Below are 13,561 nucleotides of genomic sequence, written 5' to 3' on the forward strand. Positions count from 1 at the left end.
CACACGAAGGCTTGGCCAGGACCCCCTGGTGTCACTTTAAAAGTCACTGGAGGACCCTTATGAATCACTTTCAACAAGCGAAGTCCGCGGTTGAGTCAGCAATAATAAAACTACAACTTCCGGTTAGCTATGTTCCGTTGGATTTTCAAAATAAAGCGCACTGAGAACAGTAACAAACACGTGCTGTGAAACAATCGCACATTGGTTAGATTAAAGCACCAAGACGACTTTTTTAGGTTGAGGAAAAGATCATAGTTTGCCTTATCAGAAATATACTAGGTACGTATGTCACTTACATGTGAAAGTACTTATACTGTATTCCTTCACTTACAAATCCCTGCGTCCTGGATGATAGCCCTATGCTACAATCCAGGGAACATAGGACCCTGGAAATGTCGGACCCTGGGAACATGGGACCCTTGTCATGATCCCACTGTGCCACAAAATTAAGGTGAACATATGACCCTTGGAACATATGAATGACTCCAAGCTAAGCTATTTGATCACTGACCAGTTGACACACTGAGGGCCTTTCGTGGCTCCAGACTTCAGTGTTCTGGGACAGGTGGCTGAGTTGTCCAGTTAGAAATGCAGCCTTGGGTTTAGTCCTATTTTAATAGCTTCATTGAGTATTTGAAGCTTTTATTTTAGATTGTGATTATCATTCAGTTTGGCTCATTTTTTTCCCCCAAATGTGGATTTATTTTGTGTATACCAAAGGTGAACACGTTAATACCGCTACGTGTCGTATTCCACAGAAAGCAAAGAGTTAAGGGATAAACGCTGCTTTAGTCGAGTATTTACGGTAGTCGAGCTCTTCCAATCCCGCAGCACTTTCTCCTGCCTGCGGTCACGTCTTGTTGCCAGAACTTCAGTGACGCGGTGACACTGGATTTCATTGTTATTCATTCACGCTCTGCGTCTTTTCCTTCGTTTAATTACGTTTATTTTGCAGAACATCGTACAGAGGCGCAGGTCCAGTGTTGCCGCATTTTCTATCCCTGGTCTCAGCCCTCCTGGAGTCGCTTTTTGATGTTTTGTCGCGCACGGTTAAGGCGCACTGATCCATCAGCCGACGTTAAGACCTCTCAGCTTTAAGGATAAGATTCTTATTTAGACACGGTTATATAATCGGGTAAACACTGGCGTTTTGAGCGCACATCTTTTGGGTACGTTTAACAGCGATTTGTTATTTATCAAGTCATTGTCTTCTGTTGTAGCAAGATATTTCCCGTCCGTGTTCATGCCAGATCTGCAGCGCTTTAGTTTTCCATACCATAGCATGAATCCTTTGTTGGGGGCCAATACGCATCTCCAACAGCATCCGCAGCAGAGCCAGGCTCCCGGACACCCAGACTCTCCCTCAGGCCTCCTGCCCGACACCGTTTTCGGTGGACCGGACCCGGCGTCTCTTCTTCTGGGCGAGCAGCCCGTCCCGGGGCCTGATCAGCCGGGGCCTGACTTCACCGCACCCTCACAGATCTCAGCTTACCTCCACCACAACCCCAGCAGCCACTACCAGCACCGCGCCGTGCCGCATCCTCCCGCAGCCATGGCTCTCAGAAACGACTTGGGTTCCAACATCAGCGTCCTCAAAACTCTCAACCTGAGGTTCAGATGCTTTTTGGCAAAAGTGCATGAATTAGAGCGCAGAAATAAGATTTTAGAGAAGCAGCTGCAGCAGGCGCTGGATGCCAACAAGGGCTGTCAAGGTGGATGCTGTGAGAGCAGGGCTCATACCCAGGAGGCAAGTGTGCAGACCGGATTTGTGGGGACCATATCGCTCAGGCCTGGCTCCCTCCCCTTTCACAACACCAACAACTCAGCCAGGAGGCCTACAACTCTCTTCACATCCCCACTCACAACAACCCTCCCGCCTGCAGCTGCAGAAAACTCCAGTTCAACCCAAACAAATACCACTTGCAACCCCGCCATCATCATCAGCCAGTCCTCTCCCTGTGTGGACTCCCCTGGTTCTAAAACTGCCCCCAACACTAGTGCAGGATTTGGGGGCTCCACCAACCCTCCTCCACGGTTCCTACCGGGCACCATCTGGTCCTACAACCACACCCGCAAGTTCGGCCCCGGTGCGGAACGCCTGACCAGCCCAGGAGTGTCCTGGGTGCACCCTGATGGAGTCGGGGTCCAGATCGACACCATCACCCCTGAGATCAGAGCCCTGTATAATGTCCTGGCCAAAGTGAAGAGGGAGAGAGACGAGTATAAACGCAGGTAAATGGAGTGAAATCCTTTTATTACACTTGTAACAGGCCTGCAGGGCACATGTAGTTTTCTTAAGTGTGTGTGATGCTCTTCTTTGGAGGAGTGAGCAGGGCCGTAAAGCAGCTGCAGACCAGCTGCCTCCAACACAAGCAGAGTCAGCAGAAAGCCTCTCCATCCATCACCTCCAGCCTGACCCTGCATCTGACCACAGAGACAGGTGCTGCTGCTAGAAATACATCCAAAATATTAACTCGTCATGGGCTAAATATAAAGAAGAATGAAAGTCAGAGCTTAATAGAGACATGTGATGATTGGTCTGTGGCACAAATGTTGCACTTCAAAGCTCCCGAGACCTTGACTCACCCGTGGGTGGCTTTAGTTTACAGGAATATTAGGGAAAATCCATCATGGATCAGAGCTCATGCTGATTGTACGGCAGATTTTCCTCTCGGGAAAAGAAGTCTCTCAAGATGAAAGATGATGATGTCATCAAAAGACAAAACCTGGAGGTGATCCAGAAAGGTCGCTTACTGAAACAAACCCTTTGATGCTTTGACAGCACCCATAGTGATGTTAACAGGGCGTAATATGGACATTTGTGATTCACAGCTGCAAGACTTACAAATGAGCTCAGATGATTAGTCTGTTATTGCAGTGCCTTTTGTAATTAATTGCTTTAATCTGAAACAGCCAGTGGTTCTAGTTGCTGGTTGTAGCTTGTTGTTGTTGTTCCAGTTTCCTATGAGAATTGAATATGTTTTGCATTTTGGAACAAAACAAGTAATTTGAAGAGGTCACTTTGGGAAATTCTGATGGCCATTTTACAATACTTTTGATATTTTATGGACAAAACAGCAGTTCATCAAGAAAATAATCTGCAGATTAATAATTCCTAATGAAAATAATCATTCGTTGCTTCCCGAGGATCACATCTCAAACAAAACTTCTCTGAACCCTCCATCACTTATTCATCGTCAGCGTACCAATTAACAACAGCGTGTCAGCCGATGACATCACCAGCTCAAATCTTGATGCTCTGATTTCCACTTTAGTGAGACGCTGTCTGTGTTTGCAGAGCAGAGGGACAGCACACTGTGAGCTTTCTTTTAGGCCTGATTTCCCCTTTATATTCTTGGAGAAAACAGCCCACATCTTGTAAATTCTGTCACGAATTTGAAGGATCCATGACTGTTATGGATTATCTGCCCTGAGTGAACTCCAGTAACCCCCCTGTTCCAGCACATTCATCACTGAGTTCCCTCATATTAGGTCCAAATGAGCAGCCATGCATTCTTCGCAGAGGAGATCCTGAGTGGGCTCTTTGTGAATGAGGGACGAGGACGACACAGACAGCCCAAGAGTGTGTGACATCAGACACAAGCTTTAGCCGTATGTAGAGACCCGCAGAGAGGATGACATTTTTGATTCTCTACCTGTGAATTAAGGTGTGTGACATGCCTCTTCCCACTCAGTGTTCAAACCGGTTTCACATCAGCCTTCTGGAAGGGGTCTGGGCTGTTTCTCTGCCTCTGTGAGCATCAGTTTATCGTGGGACAGTGGAGACATTTAAGCCTGTTTCCCCAAGTGAAAGTCGCTCCTTCATGTGTCATTTTCAGATCTATTTGAAAACCGAAACTCACCCATAAATTCATTTATCTTCAAACTTTTTTTTTTTTTTATCCTTCTCTTCCTCTTTTATCGATTCCAGTTTTGTTCTTTTTCTCAAGGACAACTTTTCTTTCTCCCATCCCCCTTTTCTTTCTCCCATCCCCAGCCTCTTTCCCCTTTACCCCCCCTCATGCCCCACACTCCCCACACTCTACCCACCACACTTTCATGTTCTCTTTCTCCACTTCCTCTCCCTCTCTCATGCTCTCTGCCTGTCTTCGCTCCCACTGCGCACCCCCCTCTCCACGCTCCACACTGTATCTGCAATGCACCATGCCCTGCAAGCTGTAACTGCTTGACGGGGGCTTGGCTTGCAGAAGGAAGCACTTCTCTGCTTTCTGCGTGCTCTCACCTTACCGATCAAACAAGCATCCTCTACGACAACAACACCTCCTGTTTCATGACTCAGTTTCTTTCAGATTTAGCATTCCCTAAAGGTGTCAATGTGCCGCAGCATTCTGCATTTCAAACAGCGTTTATATTGGAGGCTATAGACTCTGCAGTAGGCGGATTTCCCTTGGGCATGTGTGCTGTATGAAGTCACAGAATCTGAGATCACATACCGGGTCTGTGCTCAGGCTTTTAAGTATATTAAAGCTCAGATTCATGGACCAATCATCTGAGCTACAATTCATCAAACAAGCAATTCATCAGTGAGCGAATAAGCAAATCACTCACTCACTCACTCGGTCACACTTTTCCCATTTAAACCTGATGGTTTCATGCAACTTGTATCGCCACGTGTATCCTAATATAATTTAAGGAAACTGCATTTACATTTTATTAGCAGATCTACAGGCAATCAGCCAGCTTGAAATCCAATTTCCATTTCCAGCAGCCAGCGTTTAACCTCATGTCAGTCTTCCTTTTATAAACGATGGTGACTGATCCTGAAATTGCAGTTTTATATGGTGATTTTCTTTAAAGGTGCCCTTTGGAGTTTTCTTGTAAACAAACAAAAGCTCTGTTTACATTCAGTGTTACTCACCAAAATGGATTGTTTGTATCCTTGGCCTCTAACAAATGTGTTGAGTGTGTTTCCTTCCTCATGAAAGATTTACAGGGCAGATTTTTCGAAATCCACCGTTGTTTACATCCATGTTTACTTGCTAGCAGTCCTCTTCTTCCCTGTCTTTGGCGCTGCATTACTGCATATCTTTGCATGTTTCTGCCACATGTCGGCCAGTGGAATAATGTGAAACCATGACCCGTGGTTGTGTGCGCACACTAGATAAAAAGAAGGGGACCCACTCATTGAAAACAGCTCTGTAGCACGACTAGATGCTAAAAACTCCACAGGGAAGCTTTAAGCGAGTTAAGTGTCAAGTCAGATATGTTTTATTATGAGAAGATTCAGCAGTTGAGCCAGATGCCAGCCAGGCTGATTCATGGCCTTGCAGATATATTGGTATTGGTGTATATATGTCAACAGCAGTACAGAGACGCCAAACTCGGTTTGAGGCAGTTTAAAAACTGTGTCACCATTACATAGTTTGCCCACCAGAGTGGTTACTGATGTTAAACCAGTGGTTCCCAACCACTGTTCCACAGTACATAAGTGTGCCGTGAGAAATCATCAGGTGTGCCTTCGAAGATTATCCAATAGCTTTTTGGAATTGTTAACCTCCTCAGGTAGTTCAGTCCATCCTTTTCATCGCAGGTCCAGAAAATGCATAAATAGACCGTTTGTATGTGGGGACGAATAGAGTCAAATGTTTATATATGCACACTAATGAAGCCCATGGCCTGTATGTTCTTTGAAGTTGTTGTTTGTTCTCCGTCTACATTAAAACATGGACTAAAAAGATTGTTTGCTTCTTCTATTCATGTTTCTCTTAGATGGGAAGAAGAATACACTATGAGGATGGATCTGCAACAGAAAATTACAGACCTACAAGAGGTAACATTATGTAGGCCTGTGTGTGTGTGTGTGTGTGTGTGTGTGTGTGTGTGTATGTGTGTGTGTGTGTAGACATGGCTGGAGACAAACAATGCAGTGTGTCTTTGCTGAAGATGTCTTTCGGCCTTTACTTCACATCTGACTCATAAAACAACCAAAATAACACTTGTGTCACTTCACTGTGGCTTGAAAAGCTAACCTAAAAATACCACGAACATGCATGCCTTGTGTGTTTTCCTGGCCTCTCATTGGTTAAACAGCTTAGAAGTTTTCATTAAAGTGATGAGTTTAAATACAGTATTGTGCAGCTGGTACAGTGGGAGGCAGCTCTCTCTCTCTCTGCTGGCACTTGTCGTTTCCTCTGTATCATTACTACAGTAGTTCAGTTCAAGTCCTGACTCATACAAAGCCATTGCACTCTTTTGTAATTGGTTTTCTTTTTTCTTTGACTTCTGACCATCAACTAATTAACGTGCACGGACCATTTAAAAGTTAGATATTTTGAATAGAACAGAATATTTTTTGATCTGACTCTGGCACCGGCTGTCAGGTAGATTGACATACTTGTGCTTCCGACCAAGAAATGGTTTGTTGATTTCCTGTGTGCAAGTGTGTGTATGTGAGAGGGGGTGGGCCGGTAGGTGTGTGAATGTGTTCACACATAGTTGTGTATTTGACCGCACACTTACCATTGCCAGGAACCTGCACCTGATTGTGTTTAGCAGGCAGCACCACATTAAGATGAGACCACACGCAGCAAAACATCACTTGAGACTGAAAAGAGCCAGACCAATGCTGCAGCACATATGAATAAGTGAACAGGGAAAAGAGACAATTATGATGCCGTCAGACAAATCTAGAACTCCCCAGAGGAGATAATGCATTTAGGATTTTCATTGTTTTTGTGCGGTTTGCTGGTTTAGGCTTTTATTTTGTTGATGACTTCTGCTTGCAAAATGTAGCCTGTAATTTCCAATAAAGACAGAGGTGCATCTGCTCCACTGTGCGTGTGTGTGTGTGTGCCTGTTTGCACTTACATATACATGTGTGTTCTTTATGGCTTCCTTTATGTGTACAGGACCTGCAGGAGAGCGAAGGCTGTCAGGATGAGCTGGCTCTCAGAGTTCAGCAGCTGAAGGCAGAACTAGTTCTCTTCAAAGGCCTCATGAGCAATGTGGGTAAACAGTCACATACGCATAGAATTCAACTCATGAAGTGACTAAAGTACAAAACAAAACAAACCTGAATATTGATGGCATTGACTGACCCATAAGGCATTAGTACTTAATGTATTTACATCAATGATTAATTAGCATTTCTAAAGCATTAGATGGAAGTATTTTGCCTAATTTTGTTCTGGTTCCCTCCATCGTCTCTGTAGAACCTGTCGGAGTTGGACAGTAAGATCCAGGAGAAAGCCATGAAGGTGGACATGGACATCTGCCGCAGGATCGATATCACGGCTCGTCTCTGTGACGTAGCCCAGCAGAGGAACTGTGAAGATGTGATCCAGATGTACCAGGTACCATGAAGTTAATGTCTCACCTCTGGTTCTTTTCTAAAATCCTCTGGGTCACTTCCTGTGGTCTGATCCTCATTATTTCCCTGCAGGTTCCAAACAACCAAACATCCCATCCCTGCCGCCGGAAACAGACGCCCCTGTCCTTCAACGGGAGTGAGTGCGACGAACCCGTGAGCACGTCTGAAAGTGATGGGGGCGTCGTCAAAGAGGAAGAGCACTGTGGCTCATCAGCCAATCAGATCAACGAGGAGATGCAGAGGATGCTGAACCACCTGTGAGTGGTCTGACAATGAAATGTGATGAGTGTAAAGTTAGCGTCCATCAGTCCTGCACTTCTGATTATTATTTTTCTACGTTTGTTTTTATTTGAAGGCGGGAATGTGAGTTTGAGGACGACTGCGACAGTCTGGCCTGGGAGGAGACTGAAGAGACGCTGCTTCTTTGGGAGGATTTCCCAGGATGCACTCTGCCTCCTGACCCCACCCACCCGCCTGGAGAGGTAGGCTGTGGTCACATGATTTATTCCAGTGAGATGTCTGAGCTCTGGTTTTAAGGATTGGACCGAGAGCTAAATACATGGACAAACAAAGTGATGCAATCCGATACAGCAGCTGCAACAAATACGGACTTTGTGAAGCTTATAAAGCTTTGACTGTCAGAGAGGTGTTGATTCAACCGAATGAAACGCACCTTTACCTTCAATAGAATTACAGATTTCTCTAAGTTTGAACATTGTTGGACACATTTGAAATAGGTACATAGTAAGTGCTCAACTCAACAAAATATTTAACATTGATTTAGACGTTTTAATGCAAAATTGCATTTAAAAACACATTAAAACAAGTGAAACCAAACACAGGCACATCATGTTTGTTTTTTCTATCATTTCTATAAACCAGACCAATGTCTTCTTCAGTCGGTGCTTTTCTTGACATATTTCTCTGTGAGGACACTGAGAAAGCAGGATTTGTGCGTGTGCGTGTGCGCACATTTTTTTCACTTGCCCTCGTATAGACGCTGCATGTGTGTTGATAGTGTTGGTTCAGATTTCAAGGAAGCTTTTAAATCTCTGACGTCATGAGTGGAGCCGATCTGCAGTCGAATCCAGTGACCTTCGCAGCTCTGCTGTGGCAGGGCCGTCTCAGGACAAAACACTGCGCACACACACACACACACGCACACACTCACACCGATGCAGTGTCTGGTTTGTATTGGTGTACAATCTGTTTGTTTCCAAGAAATGCATGTAGGTGTTTGTTTTCATTCACTGGCTGTGTGCTGTTTGAACAGTCTGCTGTCCCTTTGAAGGGAGCAGCTGCATTAGTCAGTGAAATACGAGCTGATGGGAGCATAAAACCAGCTGCGCTTTAATAGTCGTGTAACTTCACTTAGTGTCTGATCGCGTGACGATTAGCACGCAAACACGTGCTCTGTTTGCTGCAGACGTAGTGAAAAGCTCTCTCCTCTCTCTCTCTCTCCACCAGGAGGACTGTCTGGAAAAGGTGATTAATGACACTGAATGTCTTTTCAAGTCCCGAGAGAAGGAATACCAGGAGACGATTGACCAGATTGAGGTCAGACACTTGCTCCACATTTTTAAATGACAAACCTTTTAATTGAATCAAAGATGCTCCGTGTTACTTGTTTTTTCTCGTGCCATTTGCATTGTGCAGTGAGATCCCAATAGGGCAGCTTGTCGGAGGTTTGTGCAGAGCTCTACACATTCACTAAAGATGATTCATATGATGACTCAGCATTAAGTGACACACAGATTTTGGTTTTTGAAATGTCCATCCTTTTGATGCTGCGGCATGTTGCTCTGATGAATTCCCCTTCACATGCATTTATCCTTCCTGTTTCTTGTTAAACTGCATTGTACTGTGGATTTTCATTTAATCTCTCACATGTGTAGTCAAACATCTCTAGAAATGATTCTTTACTTAGACATGACTTAAAATCCGAGTGAGGCTTAGCAGCAGTAATTTTCTCTGCATGTAGCCAGTAAATAAACATCAGTGAGCATTTTTATGGCAAACACATGTGGAGTATGTCTGACTGCGTGTCTTCTGACTCCAGCTGGAACTGGCCACAGCGAAGAGTGACATGAACCGACATCTGCACGAGTACATGGAGATGTGCTCGATGAAGCGAGGCCTGGATGTTCAGATGGAGACCTGCAGGAGGCTCATCACACAGAGTGGAGACAGGTAACACACACACACACACACACACACACACACACACACATACATTACTGTCTGTCAGTCTTGTGTGTTTATCCAGTGCAGTCCACATCAAAAGGAGATGAGGAGTAACACATGAAGGTCTGTTTTCGCCCGTCTTCGTTCTCTGTCTCTCACAGTAACCCTGCAGCACCTGTGTCCGCTGACGACAGTGACCAGAGAGAGAGCGACAGGTCTTCAGCGTCTCCACCGTCTTCCTCGAGCGCTGGGAGATCTTGACACTTCCTCACCCCGGCAGCAATGGCGGCTGCGGTCATGTGACCTCCACTGCGTCCAGCTACAGTACCACACCTACGCAATACACACCTGTAACCATGTAACCAACACCATGTTTACATATGGACCTGTTCCTTTACTGAGTCACACTGTTTATTCTTCCTGCTGGCCACGCAAATCTGGATTTCTGTCATCACTGCTCCGTGCAGATGTCACTGCCCTGCAGAGGCGAGGGGTCTCCTTGTAGCCGGACCCCATCATCTTGTGTTTGACAGCAGGAGTTAATCTTATGATTGTGCTGTGGAGATTCAGATGGTTGCAGATTCTGAATTTACTGTAAGTCATCGAGCTGATGCCCTTGTTGTGTGGTGAGGCAGCACAGTGCTGTAGGCTACAGGAAAGCATAGCATGACTTATTCACTCCACACACAATAAAGGAACACTTGATGACCCGAGCATCTGAAGCTAATCAATCGAATGCCTGCTGTAAGGTCACCAGAAGCTCATAAAGTCCGCTCCACAGAGATACACAGGCTGATAATTTACCTTCTTCCAGTGAACAAATGAAGCAAACAAAACAGACAGCAGGTCAGTTTGAGTCATGCAACTAAGGTGGAGTTAACTGAGTGTGTTTGACTGGGGAGTTTGATATTGATAATGATGCGCCTGAGTCTTTAAAGTCTAATAAGATGTCATGATTCAGCATTTTACTGCCTTACAGCTGCAGATTCTGAGCTTGCTTTGTATCTGCATACTAACAGATTAAACTGCAGGCAGAGCAAAGCTTAAATCATAAATAAAACATAAAATCTAGGCTTTATTTAGCAAAACTTAAAGTGGAATAATAATAATAAGAAGAAGAAGAAGAAGAAGAAAATTCTGAAAAAACATTAGGTGTGTGTATATTGGAGCAGCAGAGTTGTGTCTCATGCCTCCTCCTTCTTGCCAATATGAATTAGGTACAATACTGAAAACAGTCAACAGAACATTTTGGTCTTGGTGGTCTGTCATAATGATGATATCACTTCTTTATCTGCTGTGAATTAGCTGGATCCAAACAGGATTTTAAGACATGAACTGTGGATTTCCTCGCTCAGTAATCAATGAATAAATGGCCAAAATAGCTCATCGTGTCACATTGTATCCACTACAAGTTAACAATACATTTTAACAGTACTTATAATATTGGCTGTAAGCATCATTTTGGTGGAGATCAAACCACACTGACGGGTGCATCCCTCATACACGGAGAAATCCATCCTAGAATAGAAACCAGTCTCAGTGGGAGCTGTTGAAAATAAATAGCTGAGAAGGAGCAGATGAAGCATTTTCAAGGAAAGTTAGAACACCAACAAGGTTTACAACATTTCATAACTAGAACAAAACAAAAGCAAACATGAAATGCGTTGAACGTCGCGGGTAGAACCGTTGGAGGTGTGTATTTTCTATTATGGTGCTTCATAACAATCCTAAAGGTGTGTGAGAGGGAAGCATGTGTGTTATCAGTTTTAAATGTCGCCAAAGTCTCCATTTGTGTGCGGTTAAGATTCAGTCTGCACCCCCTTGAAGCTGATCTGGAGTCAGTGTTGGCTCTCAGTACTGTATGAATGCTGTAGTATAATGCTTGGATTAGAGTCGGGTTCCGTGTTGTTTGAGCTGAGCGGCGCGGCTGAGCAGAATCCCTGTAAGGATAGTAAAAGTAGAACAAAGGGATGGTCATGAAATAATGTAAGTTAGCCGTTGAGTGCCAAAATAAAATGGTCAGATTATAAATTAACAGGAAATTGCTGGAAAAAAAAGAATGATCAAATATAGCTGCCCAAGCTATTTCACCAAGGTGCTTGATATATATATAACTAAACCTATTTTTGAGCCTGTAAATGTTTGCACATAGAAAGGAAGAGCAAAGCAAAAATGTATATGAAACAATCAGCACTATTACTTGTAAAACAAAAAATGTTGACACGCTGGAAATAGAAAACTATATTTCTTCTATTCATATTTATCATCTTTTACATGTTGCAGGTGGGGTACTAGAATAAGAAGTTAACACAAACACATACCTCATTTTTACTTTGTTTATGTTTTTTTTTTTTCTGTGCACATTTAACCATGAACTTTAACTCCAACCCACTGCTACAGTAAAACATATGTTAGCATACTGCGGGGAATTGTCACATCAGGGGAACGCCCCCTGCCATCACTGCTCTATTATCAGCCACTGTTGTCTAAATATAGCCCTGGCTGTAGTTTCTTCTGTGTGGTTGAACCAGGTGAAATGTATTTCTTCCGCTTCTCCTGCGACTCGCACTTTGTTTCAGTAGTAGAGATGGTTGGAGGACATATTTGAAGCTCGTATAAACTCATGCATGTGTGGCTGTAGGAATCAGCTGAATGCTAATCGCGGCGTTTCACTGCTGTTTGAACACAGAAGGAGGATGTCAGAGATTAATTGCGTGAGACATAAAACACACCATTTCCCTTTGTATAGGTTTACTTTCACGCACTGAGTGAGTCTCTATGTATGCATGTGCCAGTGTGTGTGTTTTTGGGTGTTATGTCCGTATAGTGAGTGTTTTTAAAAAGACTTCCGGGGCAAATGTACAACATGAAGAAGAAGGAAACATTACAAGTTCAATTCGATGTTTATCTGTGCAAGAGAAATCTGAGACTGAGCTGTCTTTCGACAATAATCACCTCGAAAATTGTACATATTTAAATGACAATGGAGCTCTTTTTTCCATTGGTGCTCTTTCTTTATGAGTGTATGGGGTTGCCAAATAAAGTCAATTTAAAAATAACTCAAGTTAAACAAAAAAAGAACAACTGAAATGCAAATGCTTTAGCGAAATGACTGTACGATGGCTTTGATAATATATGTGTAAAGGAACTATAGCTTTGAATACATACTTGTGTTCAAAGACTGCAGCGGGAGAACGTCCACAGTCACACATCTGAAAAGAAACTTCTCAAAGTTTTCAATTAAAATATGACCTGATTGTTCTGTTTGCTTTCCAATGGAAACAATGGCAGTTAATGACAAAAAAAAAACATGTCTTTACAGATGAGAAAGCCTTACCACAAAATACTTTAATTCAATTTGTGTCTCATAACAATTTGCTGACTAGTATTGACTTGAGTTTTCCAGATGTGTGACTTTGCAGCTTTAAACATCAAGACAGTAATCTCGGCTAAAAAAAGCTTCGCTGCAGAGCTACAGTATGTAATGTGTCAAGAGAGACTGAAAGAATAAAAGATGCAACTCAGCAACATGAATGGGTGTGATTATTTGTTATTTCTGAGTATTTCCATTCAGCCTTTTCTGCCTGGAAAGTGAGTAAATGTGAGCACCATGAATGAAACTCTCCATTGTGCTGAGTTTGCGATGGAAATCTCACAGCGGGATATCTCAAAATGCGAGCGAACAAAATTAAAGCGCAGATCTGAAGTAAGTTTCTTCACTGCTTTTACTTTTCAGATTCAGATTTGAATCATACGACGAGTTGATAAAATGAGATGCATTTTAAAAATTAAACCAGTGACTACTGACATTTCTAACAGCAGCGCCTTGTGGAGACACATTTGTCACATTTCAGATGTCTTCGAGTTGTTATCAGTTTCACCAAAGAGGCAGTTCCCCTTAAACTCCTCAGAGGAAAGATTTCAGTAGCTGTCCGAAAGCCCTTAGACATCAAATTATTTAGTACATTACACACATTAAAAGCAAGTTAGAGGAAATCCCCAAACATCTGATAAAAATCATGTAGCAGAACTGTGTTTTTCGTCTTT

At 43.4% G+C, this 13,561-nt stretch overlaps 1 protein-coding gene across 1 annotated transcript; it reads left to right on the forward strand.

Annotated features, from left to right (window-relative positions):
- The first annotated feature begins 842 nt into the window (after positions 1 to 842).
- On the forward strand, positions 843 to 13,042 carry iffo1b (intermediate filament family orphan 1b). Its single transcript, XM_076736584.1, has 9 exons — positions 843 to 2,232; positions 5,731 to 5,791; positions 6,870 to 6,965; positions 7,173 to 7,313; positions 7,403 to 7,587; positions 7,686 to 7,812; positions 8,798 to 8,887; positions 9,390 to 9,520; positions 9,676 to 13,042. Exons 1-9 carry the CDS (start codon positions 1,244 to 1,246, stop codon positions 9,773 to 9,775), a joined length of 1,920 nt encoding a protein of 639 aa, XP_076592699.1. The 5' UTR covers positions 843 to 1,243; the 3' UTR covers positions 9,776 to 13,042.
- Positions 13,043 to 13,561: the final 519 nt, after the last annotated feature.

The sequence above is a fragment of the Chaetodon auriga genome, chromosome 8, assembly GCF_051107435.1.
Source record: "Chaetodon auriga isolate fChaAug3 chromosome 8, fChaAug3.hap1, whole genome shotgun sequence".
NCBI classification, from domain to species: Eukaryota; Metazoa; Chordata; class Actinopteri; order Chaetodontiformes; family Chaetodontidae; genus Chaetodon; species Chaetodon auriga.

Bases quoted from the DNA above. Each gene is read 5' to 3' on its own strand.
- iffo1b (XM_076736584.1), top strand. From the start codon at position 1,244: ATGCCAGATCTGCAGCGCTTTAGTTTTCCATACCATAGCATGAATCCT. The intron at 6,966-7,172 runs GTGGGTAAACAG...TCGTCTCTGTAG, and splicing joins TCAAAGGCCTCATGAGCAAT to AACCTGTCGGAGTTGGACAG. The intron at 8,888-9,389 runs GTCAGACACTTG...TTCTGACTCCAG, and splicing joins AGACGATTGACCAGATTGAG to CTGGAACTGGCCACAGCGAA.